The 14,301-nt window shown below is 53.3% G+C and overlaps 1 protein-coding gene across 4 annotated transcripts in view; it reads right to left on the reverse strand.

Annotated features, from left to right (window-relative positions):
• NUP98 (nucleoporin 98 and 96 precursor) overlaps window positions 1-14,301 on the reverse strand; it is a 33,240-nt gene that overhangs the window by 13,678 nt on the left and 5,261 nt on the right. For 3 of the 4 annotated variants that reach the window (XM_032680053.1, XM_032680052.1, XM_032680055.1), the window contains 15 exons: window positions 13,609-13,716; window positions 12,819-13,002; window positions 11,789-11,952; window positions 10,769-10,906; window positions 10,121-10,208; window positions 9,227-9,319; window positions 8,727-8,867; window positions 7,700-7,833; window positions 6,761-6,948; window positions 5,800-5,916; window positions 4,444-4,739; window positions 3,611-3,724; window positions 2,837-2,975; window positions 2,092-2,269; window positions 1,434-1,598 (listed from right to left, as the gene is read on the reverse strand). In XM_032680053.1, the coding sequence (XP_032535944.1) occupies window positions 1,434-1,598; window positions 2,092-2,269; window positions 2,837-2,975; window positions 3,611-3,724; window positions 4,444-4,739; window positions 5,800-5,916; window positions 6,761-6,948; window positions 7,700-7,833; window positions 8,727-8,867; window positions 9,227-9,319; window positions 10,121-10,208; window positions 10,769-10,906; window positions 11,789-11,952; window positions 12,819-13,002; window positions 13,609-13,716 (2,247 nt within the window). The remainder of the gene's footprint in view (window positions 1-1,433; window positions 1,599-2,091; window positions 2,270-2,836; window positions 2,976-3,610; window positions 3,725-4,443; window positions 4,740-5,799; window positions 5,917-6,760; window positions 6,949-7,699; window positions 7,834-8,726; window positions 8,868-9,226; window positions 9,320-10,120; window positions 10,209-10,768; window positions 10,907-11,788; window positions 11,953-12,818; window positions 13,003-13,608; window positions 13,717-14,301) is intronic. The other variant, XM_032680054.1, reaches the window with a different exon arrangement.

Here is a 14,301-nt window from a genome sequence, read left to right on the forward strand (position 1 = left end):
AGCAGCAGGATGATCCAGGTGTTAATTAGCCCAGGGCCCAGAGGAGGGTTAGAACAGCAGCTGGACACTACTCTGGGATTCTCCACTGTGGATCCAGAGCAGAGGGGGCAGCTCACCTGGTCTGTCCCAGCAGCAGGAGGTCCTGCCCAGGGGGCAGAGCCACTGGCACTGCTGGACAGTGACCAGGAGCCCCAGGGCCCCTCCAACCTGCCTGAGATCTGTGTCCTCCGACCACACGAGTGGCCAGCAGAGGGTCAGGAATATCAGGAAAAAAATTCTATGTTACAAACACAAAATCCTGGAGGTTGGAAAAGCTTCTGAGCCCATCTGCTCCCCAGCACTGCCAAGGCCACTGTTAACCCATGTCCCCAAGTGCCACATCCACATGGCTGTTAAATCCTTCCAGGACTGTGAGTCATCACTGTGCCAGGGCTGCACAGGCCTTTCCATGAGGAATTTTCCCAATATCCAACCTGAGCCTCCCCTGGCACAGCTGGAGGCCCTTCCCCCCTCTCCTCCTGTCCCTTGTTCCCTGGCAGCAGAGCCCGACCCCCCCCCCGGCTCCCCCCTCCTGTCAGGGGGTTGCAGAGCCAGAAGGTCCCCCCTGAGCCTCCTTTGCTCCAGGCTGAGCCCCCCCAGCTCCCTCAGCCCCTCCTGCTGCTCCAGCCCCTTCCCAGCTCCGTTCCCTTCCCTGTACACGCTCCAGCCCCTCCATGTCTCTCTTCCATGAGGTTCCAGGCTGGACACAGCCCTGGAGGTCCCTCAGCAGTGCCAGCACAGGGGACAGTCCCTGCCCTGGGGCTGTGCCCACACTGGGGCTGACACAGCCCAGGGGCCAATGGCCACCTGGGCACACCTGGGCTCGTGTTCCCAGCGAACTGGGTCAAACTCTGCCTGCTCTGTGTAAGAGAGGCCCAGCACTGAGGATGTTTCACAAAGCTTTAGGAGCTGTCACATCCAACACAGAGACATTTACAAATCCAGCTATAACCAGCCTTAAAAAAAGCAGGTTTTTTAATAAAAATAGAGCACGTTCTTCAAATAAGAAGCAGAGAGTCTTGCACACTAATGATGGCAGAAGCAACTGAATGCACAGCATCACTCTCCAGGCAGGCAGCAGGCGTTGGCATTACAGAGCGTGTGTTTAATAGTCACAAAAACAAGGGTTCTTCCAGAAGTGGTGCAAAGCTGCCAAACTCACACTAGAATCTGAACAAGAAACAAGGGTTGAAAGCCTCCCCACGCCCATTCTCAGTACGAAACGTCAAGTACTCCATGAAAAACAACATGCAAACACTCAGCCAGAGTTCAGAAGAGTTTGTGTAAGGTTTCACTCTCTGGATTCCAGGATACTCCAACCACCCCTTCCCAGGCACCAGCTACTCTCCAAATGCCACGTTTCCAACCCCCTTTAGTCACTGTCCTCCTTCTACCTGAGCCGGGGGTGCTGGTTTGCCGTTCAGGGCCATCTGCTGGGGCGGCAGGTGCCCTGGGGGTGGCACAGGGGTGGTCTTTAACTTCTTGGTGTCCACTTTGGAAGGATGATCTTCTTCTTCCTCATCTGAATCTTGCAAGCCATACTTGGAGAAGTGTGCTACCTGTGTTAAAGAGAAGGACAAACGTGTCACAGCTTGGAACAGAGGTTTCAGGCACCCATTTCTGGAAGGCCTGGACAACGAGCAGGTGTAACTGTCCCCTCCCCATGCAGCTGTCCCAACATACACAGCTGTGACACCTGCAACAAATTCGGCCTCTGTGGAGACCAAAAGCACCTGTAGGCAGGTCTGAGGCCACAGTTTTGATCACAGAACCCCAGGCTCGTTTGGGTTCAGAGGGACCTTAAAGCTCATCTTGTTCCAAGGGCAGGGAAACCTTCCACTAGCCCGGGCTGCTCCAAGCCCTGTCCAACTCAGTCCTGGGTTGTCCAACCCAGTTCCAGGGATGGGGAGACAGCCGGTGAGGACGGTTCTCCCCACGGCTGAGGGACCTGAGACAGCTGTCAGAAGTTTAGCCAATCTGAATGATAAACTCTCAGGACAGTCCATCCTCAGCCTCCCTTGGTGTTGCCCAGGTCTCTCCCCCTGCCCTCACCTTGAACACCCAGGAGCCTGTCTCGGGGCGGTACTCCTTGAAGCGGGCGCCCTGCTTGCGGGACACGGCCTCCAGCCGGCCCTCGTAGTTCATCTCCGCCAGCCGCTCCGGGCTCTTGATCAGGCACCGCGACGTCTTGTCCGTGGGCCACACCCCGTCCAGGGTCACCTCGGCCCGCCTGGCACAGGGGGACAAACGTCAGGGCACGGGGGGCTGAGGGAAAGCTGCTCAGGAGAGAGGGGACCTGGGACCAGGACAGGGGAGACCGGGACAGGTGAGCTCAGCTCAGCGTGGGACAGGTGAGCTCAGCTCAGCGTGGGACAGGTGAGCTCAGCTCAGCGTGGGACAGGTGAGCTCAGCTCAGCTCAGCGTGGGACAGGTGAGCTCAGCTCAGCTCAGCGTGGGACAGGTGAGCTCAGCTCAGCTCAGCGTGGGACAGGTGAGCTCAGCTCAGCGTGGGACAGGTGAGCTCAGCTCAGCGCGGAGCGGGACAGGTGAGAATGCAACAGGTGAGCTCAGCTCAGAGTGGGACAGGTGAGAATGGGACAGGTGAGCTCAGCTCAGAGTGGGACAGGTGAGAATGGGACAGGTGAGCTCAGCTCAGAGTGGGACAGGTGAGAATGGGACAGGTGAGCTCAGCTCAGAGTGGGACAGGTGAGAATGGGACAGGTGAGGTGTCTTGTTCCCCACCTGCAAACACAGCAGCCTGTCAGGATTTTAAAAATCAGCCTTATTTAACACCTACCTATTTAAACCTTCCCCAATGGGTGGTTTTCTCTCGTCGTCAGGGTAAACAATGACTTCTTTTCTCCGGATATGAACGATCTCATCCAGATTTAGGTTTGTTAGATTTACTTCTCCTTCAAAGTAAATTGATCCATAACCTGCAGAACCAACCAAAACGTCACAATTTGTCTGTGAAAAGTCACATGCCAGAAAACCCCCATCCCTGCTGTGCTGCCCCTGTCATCACCCAGCCCTGTCCTGAATCCAGGGCAAAGTCCAAGTGACGATTCCTTCCCAGTGAGGAAATCCTGAAGAAGCATTATCCACTTCAACACCATTATTTCAGGCTGTGAGAGCAGGAGAGGGACTTTGGACAATGGTCTGGAGGGACAGGACAAGGAGAAATGGCTTCCCAGTGCCAGAGGGCAGGGTTAGATGGGATATTGGGAAGGAATCCTTCCCTGTGAGGGTGGGCAGGCCCTGGCCCAGGTTGGCCAGAGAAGCTGTGGCTGCCCCTGGATCCCTGGAAGTGTCCAAGGCTGGGTTGGACGGGGCTTGGAACAACTTGGGTTGGTGGAAGGTGTCCCTGCCCATAGAATGAGATGGGCTTTAAGGTCCCTTCCAAGCCAAACCAGTCTTTGATTCTGTGATTTATTCTCCCCTAAAATCCCACAACACTTCCATGCAAACTGCTCCCAAAGCAAGGGCCCTGGTTACAATCAGCACTTGGGTTCTGCAGCTTTAGGACTCCCTGGATGAAGGGGGAGCCCCTGGGCAGGCTGGGGGGTCTCACCTTTGCGGCCTATGGTGAAGTCTGTCACGATACATTCGTTCCTGTCGTTGGTGAACCTGGCCAGCTCCTCCATGGAGGGGATGGTGTAGTAGCCAGCTCGTGTCAGAACAATCCCTGCAAGAGAACATTCCCTGAGAACTGGGCTGGCAGCAAGTTACCAACATTCCCAGAGTCTCAACCAGTTTCTTCTGCCAGTCTGAACAACTGGAAGCCTCAGAGGAACTGATATTAAGTGCACCAAAAGCCAACAGGCACTAGAACACCTTCATTCCAAGGCTTCAGAGCACATTTGAGCCAAGTGCTCTGGCGGGTCCTCCCAGCCCAGCCACCTGTCAGAGAGCAGGAGTGCAAAGAAAGGGGAAAAGGTGGGCAGGGACAAAGATGCAAGTGCAGTTTTAACAGCCTGGGGGCTTGAGCACCTGCTGACCAAGCTGCAGCTTCTTTTACATTTAAGAGGCTCCAATTGTTCTTCTATTAATTTGTCTAACCATCTTTAAATTTCCCAAAAGCTTTTGGCACCTACAAAATGTCTGAAGACATCTCTTTTGAGCACATCACCTGCCAGTTTCATTACATGCCAAGTATTACTTGAAACAAACTTGAACAAATCTTTTCCCTTCTCAAGAGTTTAAAGACCCCCAACACACTTGACATAAAAACAGGGGATAAAATTTAAACGTTCACTGACTCAGCAGGTTAAATTTCTGCACTGGGCAGGAGAGTGGAAAGCAGGATTTGTGTTCTGGAGAAAAGAGGAGGGAAACCAGAGAAAGCTGAGGGTGAAGGGAGCAGAGAAGTCGCAGAGGACGCTGCCCTGCCCCCAGAGTGCCCACCTGCAGGGTGCAGGTGGTGCAGGGTCTCGGGCTCCTCGGGCTCGTCCTGCAGGGAGTCCTCCTGGCAGGAGGCGTCCTCGCTGCTGCCCTCCAGCCCGTTGCGCAGCGCCGCCCGCATGTTCAGCGCCACGATGGTGTCGTCCACGGGCTGCCCCTTGTGCCCGGCGCCCTCCAGGCTCTGCGGGATGGGCTTGGCGATGGGGTTGGTGTAAAACCGGGTCACCTCGTGCGCCTCCTCCTCCTCGCGCTCCCCGTCCGGCCGGTGGTTCTCCTCGGGGGGCACCGACAGGAAGAACCTGGGAAACCAAGGGCAACGTGGGATTACTTAGTCCCGACGGGCCTGGGCCAACGCTCCTGTGGAGGGCCAGGAGTTGGACCTGGATGATCCCCGTGGGTTTCTTCCAACTCAGGATATTATGTGATTGAACTTCTGCTGCCTTGCCACACAAAAAGCCAGCAGGATGACCTGAACTGCAGAATCAGGGGTTGTTCCCCTTCCCTCCGCCCTTGCTTGACAACCTCTGCCTTCTGTCACCTGGGGCTCCCAGCACGACACTGGTGAGACCGGGAGAGGGGCCCCACGGTGGCTGGGGACTGAAGCACATGTCCTGTGAGCAGAGCCTGGGTGACACGGGGCACTCAGTCTGGAACAGAGGCTTCAAAGGGGGTGTACAGCTCCCAACCCCTCTGCCCCTGAGGAACTGCCCAGTGCAGGGCCAGGGTGACCCCACTCCCACATCACTTCTACTTCTGGGAGCTTTCAATAAAATCAATATGTTGAGCTGCTTAGGAGTTTTTTTTCAGCCTCTGATTAAAAGAACCCAAAGGAAAACCAGAGTTCAGCTGAACTGTGACCAGAGGTTTTTAGAGGAGGTTGGAATTCTGTCTTTGGGGGAGCCTTAGAGGTTCCTCTCTTTAATCTGTACAAAATACATGTGCAGGAAATAGAAATATGAGATGTCAGGATCAGTGGAGCTTCCCTGCAATTCCCACATCACTGAGGACTAACCACAAAAGGTTCTTCTCCCCTCAGGGGAGAAGAGACCATAAAGCTTTAGCACTTAGCTCAAGGAATGTTCTGGTTGTTCACTACAGGGAATGAAGAGAGACTCATCCAGAAAAACAAGTTGCTCCACTGCCCCTGATGTTGGGTAGGATGACCTGGCAGTGCCACACAGCAATGACACAGAGTTCACTCAGGAGGAAAGGAATGTCCCAGCAGGTCAGTTGGGACACCTTAGCTGCCAGTGACCAGCTAAGGTGACAGCCCTGAGAAGAACTCCCCGTTCTCCAGCAGTACCAGAGGCAGCACCAGGCTGACTCCTGCTGAGGACAGACCCTGAGGGGAGGACACACCTGTCCCCGTTCTCGGGGTACTCGGACGGGGACGCCAGGTCCTCGTTCTCACGGCTCACGGGGGAGAACAGGCTGCTGCTGTTGAGGTTCTTCAGAACCAGCTTCTTGATGCTCTTCCTGAAAACAAAACACACCGACACATGGGCATTTGGATCTATCCACTGCATAAATACACATTTCATGCTTAATTCAGATGGACCAGAACCAGCTCTAGGACCTGTTCCCACACTCAGGACATATCAAGTCTCCTGCTGCAGATACCAAAACTCTTTCTGGAATTCCATTCAAGGCTTTGGTTTATGGGTAGGTGTAAAATGCACAAGTTAGTGAAAGTCTCAAAGCCCAAGCTCTCACTGGGTTCCCTGTTTTTCAAATCAGTTTTTCCAGAGGCCCAGAAGGTCTGCCCACAGGTGCAGGTTCATTTCACTGCAGGGTCAGTTTACTTTGTGCTCTTTGTTTTTACTAAACTCCAAAGCTTTCCAAACCCCTTTTTTCTTTGATTGTCACTGATGCCCCAGAAGACTGCACCCAAAAGGTTCACTTGGGCAGATACACAATTTATTCCTCACAGAAACACGTGTGGATCTGAAACAGAACCAGGGCTGGGACAAACCCACCAGAAATGTGCCTCCATGCTGAGGGCAGCAGCTAACCTGGTGACACTCTTAGTTCAGGAGGAGGGAGTATTACCCTGTGCAAGCTTTCCTGGTAAGAATTCCTACTTGATTTTATAGGAGCTCCCATCGTGGGCTGACCTCATTTCACAGCTTATTGGGCCTTAACAGTTTAAGCTGAACTTTTTCACCTCCTCTGCAGAACACAAGTTCTATTCAAGTCTTACAGAAAACCTGCCATCCCTATTCCTATTTGAACCAGGGCACAAAATGACAGGATTTAGGAAACTCCACAGCAGTTTACTCGGCCTGAGGAGAAGATTCTCAGCCCCGCCCCAGACACTGACTTTGGCATGAAGGCCCCGTTGGACAGGGAGGGCTCGTCGTCGTCCAGCCCGTCGAAGAGCTTGGACTTGGCGGATCCCGACGACTGCAGGGCCTTGGGCCGCACCCGGGTCGCGGGCCGGGGGGTCAGCTTGTAGTGAGTGGGTGTTGTCAGGGCTTTCTGGGCTGCTGGGTTGGTTGGCTTCAGCCTCTGAAACAGAAACAGGGAGAGTTGGAACTGCCAGAGCACGTGCTGTGAAGGTTTGGGGATGGCTGGAAGGTGCTCCAGCCCAGGGCATGGGAACGCAAAGGGGATGAGAAGTCACAGGGGAAGCAATAAACAAACTCAGGCAGTAGGAACAGCCCCATCCATCAGCCTGGATCCATGTGCCCCCCAGGCCCTGTGCTGGGCTCCAGCTGCCAGGCAGGACCCATCTCCAGCCCCTGGAATTTGCCCTGGGGAAGCAGCCACTTACAACCTCCCCTAACACTTCAAAAACCTGAAAAGTGTTTGGTTTGTTATATTTTAAACAAGCAAGCAGGGAAAGGTTTGTCAGAGACTCTCAGAGATGTCCTAAGCAAAGCTCAAGCACAGCTCTAGAATTATTCCAAGCATTAGCAACTACTCATCTTTATTCCCAACCAGCAGCAGTGAGCACAAGAACTCCAAAGGCAAGGCTCTGCTGCAGGCAAAAGCAGCAGAAATCATGGAATGGTTTGGGTTGGAAGGGACCATAAAGATCATCCAGTTCCAACTCCCCTGCCACAGGCAGGGAACCTTCCACTGGAGTAAGATAAAGCAGTTTGTGTCTTGGAGAGGGTCAAAAGCCACTGCACCACTGGGAGAATACAGAGAGCAACTTATTTCGCTGCTCCCCGGGCATTCAAGTGAGGACAGTGAACACAAACCAAAGTAACTTCAACTCTGCCCCACAACTGAGTTCAGTGTGTTGTGCTCTTACCTCCTCTTTCTTCTTTGGGTCGGACATGGGGTTTCTGAAGAGCGGGGAGTCTCCGAAGGGGGAGTAGGTGAGGCTGTTGAGGTGCTGCTGCAGGACAGCCTGCTGGGCCGCCGAGGCGTTGGGGTCTGTCAGGGCTGCAACACAACAGCACTGCAGCTGTACAGCCCTGCTGCTGAGCCAGGGCAGGCAGGGACAGCGCCTGCCACAGCACCTCCTCCTCCACAGTGTGCAACCACCCTCCCTAAGCTCCCATGGGTGAAGAGCTGAGGGTATGGAGAGCTACAGGGCAGTGGAAGAGCCTGGTCCGCCAAAATACTCAGCTAGTCCAGCTGGCTTCTGGAAGGCTGGGCAGGGCAAATATTTCATGAAGAATTTTTGCATTGCTGCTACAGCAACCAAACTTATAGGTCCTCTCTACAGGGTACTCTTAGTTTTGTCTCTCCATCTTCTAGTATCTAATTTTAACTCCTACTAAAATGCTCTAAGTACTCACACTGAAGCGTTCAAGCCACCAAGAGCAGCTTAATTCTAATTCCAAAAAAACCAGAGTGAATCTGTGCATTCCTAAAGAACAACAAAACCACTCTCAGGAACAACAGCTTACTGTCAGGGTCTGCAACAAGTCAAGAGGAGAGTTGGAGACTAATGGATCTTATTTATGTTCCCAGTGGCCCAATAAAGTCCCTCCAGGTCCCTCCTACCTGGAATTACTGAAGAAGTCAATGCTGCATTTCCCTATTTTTTTTGTAAGCATCTACTCTTGCTGCCCAAATCCAATGATAGGAAATGTCAGTAATCTTGAAAACAAAGCTTAAGCAACTTGGAATTACTTAAAAATATACATACAATTAGCAAAAAAAAAAAAAAAAAGGTCATTAACACAGTCTCCACTGCTCCTGAGGACAGAAGGGGCCTCTGAGATGTTCTGTCACCCCAAAGCCTTTGGGTGAGGTGTGCTCCTGTGTTCAGGCACACGGGACACAAGGCAGGAAGCAGCAGCTGGGTTGCTGGGTTCAGGGACACTCACCTACAGCAGGCTGAGGGGCCCCAAAGCCCAGAGTGGCTGTGGAGGTGTTGAATCCCGGCGCTCCAAACGCTCCCGTTCCCAGCGTTCCCCCCAGCTTGGGCTGGGTGTTTCCAAACAAGGACGTCTGTCCTGCCCCCAGAGCTGTGACAGGAGAGGTGACTGTCACTGACTGTGACACTGTGGCAAACTTACAAGCACAGCAAACAATCAGCTCCTTATTGAACTGCAGGAAACACTGCCTGTGTCCATGGATGCTACACGCAGGACTCACGGGATCAGACCAGAGGGTCTGAACACAGAGGACCTCACCAGTTCCACCAGTGCTGCCCAGTTTATAATAGGTCATTAGAACTGAGTTAACAAGCTCTGAAACTGGGATCCCTGGATTGAAGCCTTCACAGCCTTTCCTACCTCAGTTACAGGCAATCCCCAGGTTGGATCAGCCCTGCAGTCTGATGACTGGGCTCAGGCTGGGAAGAGGTGAGCTGGGAAACTCTTACCTGTTCCAAACCCTGTTCCAAGTCCAGTTCCCAGAGTCCCAGTTGCAGGCTTATTTCCAAACAAACTATTTCCAGCAGTGTTGGCACCGAAACCTTCAAGAACAGAAGAAGCAGCTGATTAGAAGTGAAACTAAACCCAAGTGTTTAAATTAAAAAAAGCGAAGAGCCCTGCCACAGTCAAGGGCAAATCTCACACTCTTTCCAGCAGTGCAGGTTAAACTGACAAGCAGCAAAGAGGGATTTCAGTGGCAATAAACATATTAAAGTTATGAATATAACACTAAAAATGGCACAGAAAAATGCTGGTTAGCCTTCTTAAGCTTTTCAGTTTGCTACAAACTCCAAGATTCTACTGAACGCCAGAGCTGATGGGATGGTGCTGATCTGGCAACAGAGTAAACTGTATTTTCTTCAACTGCCTGGAAGGAACAAACCCTACTTGACACTGTCCATACCACACACCCATTTCTGTGACTCCCACCATAGAGCAGGTGGGAATTCTGATTTGCACAAGCACAGCTCGAGGACACAGTTCAAACTGCTGCGAGGGGCACCACAAATCTAACATGGTATCATGTTCAGTGCTCTTCCTGATGTATCTCAGGATCCCATTGTCCCTCCTGGCCACCACAGACTGCACCTTCTCTTAGGTACTCACCAAACCGTGGTACTTAACCACTTAAGGTACTTAACCTTCTGCCTCAGGCTGTTCCACAAGAGCCAAGGTACCAACCAGCACCCACCACATTTCCCTGCACCTTTAACACTCTCGATCCCTGAGCACGTGCTGCTCGCAGCCAGGTGTGTGGTATAAGCAGGACAGGTTGAAATGACTGAAATCCCACTGTTTTTCCCTGTTCCCCAGGTGGCAGAGTCTGGAGGGGGGTTTGTTACCGAAGAGCCCACCGCCCGTGGTGGTTCCGAACGACGGCGCGCTGGTCGTGGTGGCTCCAAATCCAGCAGGCTTGTTCCCAAACAGGGTCTGAAGGGAAAAGAAAAGGAATTTAGAAACCTGGCAGGCTGATATTGCAGGAGTTGTATCGGTGTTTGGCTGCAGGCAAGGAGGCAGAACTAAGGCCAAGCACAACTGAGCCCACACAGCCTCCCACGAGCCGGGGGGTATCACGAGCCACATGCACCTCCCAAAACCAACTCCTAGGGTTGGACTCGAGGGGCTTAAGGGTCTTTTCCAACCCCAGTGATTCTGTGATTTCACTCCACCAGAACCAAAATGACTGAATATCATGAATCAAGTTCACTTTTGGTTCAGGCATCACCACAACTTCCAAGCTGGATTTCCAACCCTTGGTGCCACACAGGCACTGAGAACCTCGGCCTCTCCTGCTGTTTTCATCCCTCCACACATCACTCGTTAAAAAAAAGGTTCTATTACACGTTTATACTTCAGTTTACATCAAACCACCCTGTTCTTGCATCTCAGGCATCTTAACTCCTAAGCTAACACTCCTTTCGTGGAGGTCACTGCCCCGGGACAGGACTGGGGTTGGTTTTCTCTCTTTCACTAGTAAGGCACGAACATACCGAACCACCAACACCAAATCCTGTGTTGGCTTGTCCAAAAAGGCCCGTTCCCGTTCCAAATCCAGTCCCAGCATTTGTATTGGCAGCTGTCCCAAAAAGGCCTCCGGGCTGCGAGGGCTGGGTGACCCCAAAGAGACCCTACGAACAGGAACCAGGTTAAGGTCACACTCCAAGGCTTTTCCATGTCCAGCACTGACAGTGACAGATCCAACACACAAAATCAGGCAGTAAAATGATGGTATATTAGCCCTTGTGCTGGGGGAAGAGGAGGGAGGAAGAGCATTCCAGAAGCTTTAGTCCTCCTCCAAGAAATTAGTTACAAAAAGGAAACTAAAAAAAACCCCAAACCAAAACCTGAAGAATTTATGCTCTTAGCTTTAAAGGATATTGGAATTTCCTCATGGCTGAGCGAAGGAGATGGAAAAAAAACATTTCACAGGGTTTTCTGGGAGAAGTCATAACAAATTCACAATGGATATAGGATTTTTGGAACCAAAGTCCCTAGTTATGCAACAGGTCACAGCTATGCAGCATCTTTGTGTCACAAGAGCCCAGGACTGCTGCTCATTAGTCACCATGAAGTCCAGAACTGTTAATGAATTCTCACAGGAGGTTAATCATGGAATTCTATTATCTGTGTAAACAGGAATGGAAACACTAGAGCTGCTGGAGAGCAGTGTGCCTGGAGAAGGGAACGGGCACATTACTGGTGCCCAGGTGATTGCTGCCCGTTATCCTGACACAGCCTCACTGGCAGGAGGCTCTCGCTCAGCCACAGCATTCCCAGCTCAGCATCCTGCTTCCACCCAGCCGGGCTGTAATGGGAGGGAAGGCCCTGTCCCACGGGCTCCCCGTCCCGCGGGCTCCCTCCCCGTCCCCTGGGCTCCCTCCCCGTCCCCCGGGCTCCCTCCCCGTCCCCCGGGCTCCCTCCCCGTCCCCCGGGCTCCCTCCCCGTCCCCCGGGCTCCCCCGTGCCCTGGAGCAGCTGCAGCAGTGGCACAGCCGGGCTCAGCCCTCTTACCATGGTGCTGGTGTTGGGCTGGCCCAGGGTGCTGGTGCCCCCGAAGGAGAAGCCGGTGTTCTGCGTGGTCGTGGCCTGGCCGAAGGGTTTGTTGAACAGGCTCGTGCTCTGGGACGGTTGCCCAAAGAGCCCCCCCGTGGTGCCGGTGCCAAAGCCCGTGGTACCTGTGACACAGCAGGACAGGACACACCCTCAGTGCTCACCCACACCCAGTTGAGCCCACCCTCGGACAGGTAAACAAGAAAGGAGGAATGGAATATCCTGAGCTGGGAGGGACTCCTAAGGATCACCCAGTCCAAGCCCTGGCCCAGCCCAGGACACCCCAACAATCCCCCCTGTCCCTCAGAGCGTTGCCCAAACCCTCCTGGAGCTCTGGTAGCCTTGGGGCCGTGCCCACTGCCCTGGGGAGCCTGGGCAGTGCCCACCACCCTCTGGGGGAAGAACCTTTCCCTGAGATCCACCCTGAGCCTGCCCTGTCCCAGCTCCAGCCCTTCCCTGGGTCCTGTCACTGGTCACCCCATAACCACTTCCATTCTTACAACCTGGAGGATTTTGATCTGTTGACAGTCAAACCCAATGAATAAAAATATCTATTCTTAGGAAGAAATTCTTCCCTGGGAGGGTGGGGAGGCCCTGGCCCAGGTTGCCCAGAGAAGCTGTGGCTGCCCCTGGATCCCTGGAAGTGTCCAAGGCCAGGTTGGACGGGGCTTGGAGCAACCTGGGCTGGTGGAAGGTGTCCCTGCCCATGGCAGGGGTGGCACTGGATGGGCTTTAAGGTCCCTCCAACCCAAACCATTCTGGGATTCTGTGATCTATTTACCTTTCAGTTTGCATCAAAACTAATAAAATTGCAATTGGTGTTTGAATTTTTCCAAGGCAAGTAAGAAAACAGATATTTCTATGGCAAAGAGCCCCATGAGCAAACACTGAACAACCAGTGCAGTTCTGAGCTCACACACCCCAGAGTTTTACAGCTGAACAGAATGTTTGCACACCCAGTCACAGCAATCCAGGGCTGGGCAGTACTTACTGGTTCCAAAGGCAGTTTTATTCTGCCCATAGGAAAAGCCTGTATTGGTGGTGGAAGAGCCAAAGAGTCCCGTGGCTGTGCTGGATGTGGCAGTGGAAGAGCCAAACAAGCTTGTGGCTGCTCCTGCTCCCACTGGATTCGAGGGCCCCTTCCGATTCGCCTGGTAATCTTCCAAACGGAGTTCCTGCAGGAAAATCCAGCTCTTTTTACCCAGGACAAGTGTCTTTGGCACATTCACACAGCACTCCACCTACACCAAGGTGAAGGTTCAAGAAAAGCTGCAACACCTACATTTTTAAAAATAAGGACACCAAAAACAGGACCTGAACTTAGATCCACGTTTGGGCTTCGATTTGGCTCCCAAGAGCCTTTTCAGATCTTTTCCATAGATCTGTTTCAAAGGATCAAATAAACCAACCCCAACAGGGAGGCTTCAGGTGAAATCCTTGGGAACACCAGTTTATAACAAACAGCTGGGTTCTGTCTGGGGTCCTGCCCTTATCTCAGCAGGGCAGGACTGTTCCCAGCAGGGTCCCGTGTCCTTCTGACGAGATGGAATTTCAGCTCTTCCAAACCTGCATTAAGCATTTAAACCCAACTGCAATTAACGTGGGGCTGCATTAATTGTTTCACTTGAGGACACCTCCCCCGTGTGCGATGCAGATATTGCAGGTTCATTAATACTCTCACGTTAATGAGCACAGAAGACAACAATGGCCCAAGAAGGGCCAAGCTAAGCCAAGCTGACCAACAGCCCAACAAGGCCAGGATGTGTGACCCCCAGACTGACCTCAAGGGACTTGCTCTCATACTCCTTCATGGCAGTGATGCACTGGTGCTTGGTGTTGATGTTGGTGCTGACGCCGGATTTCACCATGGTGTCGGTGCCGTTCGGGGGCTGCGGGGAAGGAGGGACTCGGGTTAACATCCAGCCACACTGGAGGTAACACAGTCAGCATTCCCTGCAGATCCCAGGAAATCCTGCCCTCAGCACACACCTGAGGCTCTGTGTGACTTATCTGCTCTGCTCAGGTGAGACCCCACCTGCAGTGCTGCCTCCAGCTCTGGACTCCCAGCATAAAGACATGGAACTGCTGGAGCCAGTCCAGAGGAGGCCATGAAGACCCTGCAAGGGCTGGAGCCAGGATGCGAGAGCTGGGGGGGTTCACCTGGAGAAGGATCCAGGGAGAGACCTGAGAGCCCCTTCCAGGGCCTAAAGGGGCTCCAGGAGAGCTGGAGAGGGACTGGGGACAAGGGATGGAGGGACAGGACACGGGGAATGGCTTCCCACTGCCAGAGGGCAGGGTTAGATGGGATATGGGGGAGGAATTCCTGGCTGGGAGGGTGGGGAGGCCCTGGCCCAGGTTGCCCAGAGAAGCTGTGGCTGCCCCTGGATTCCTGGAAGTGTCCAAGGCCAGGTTGGATGAGGTTTGGAGCAACCTGGGCTGGTGGAAGGTGTCCCTGCCCATGGCAGGGGTGGCAC

Source organism: Chiroxiphia lanceolata, chromosome 2, assembly GCF_009829145.1.
Source record: "Chiroxiphia lanceolata isolate bChiLan1 chromosome 2, bChiLan1.pri, whole genome shotgun sequence".
NCBI classification, from domain to species: Eukaryota; Metazoa; Chordata; class Aves; order Passeriformes; family Pipridae; genus Chiroxiphia; species Chiroxiphia lanceolata.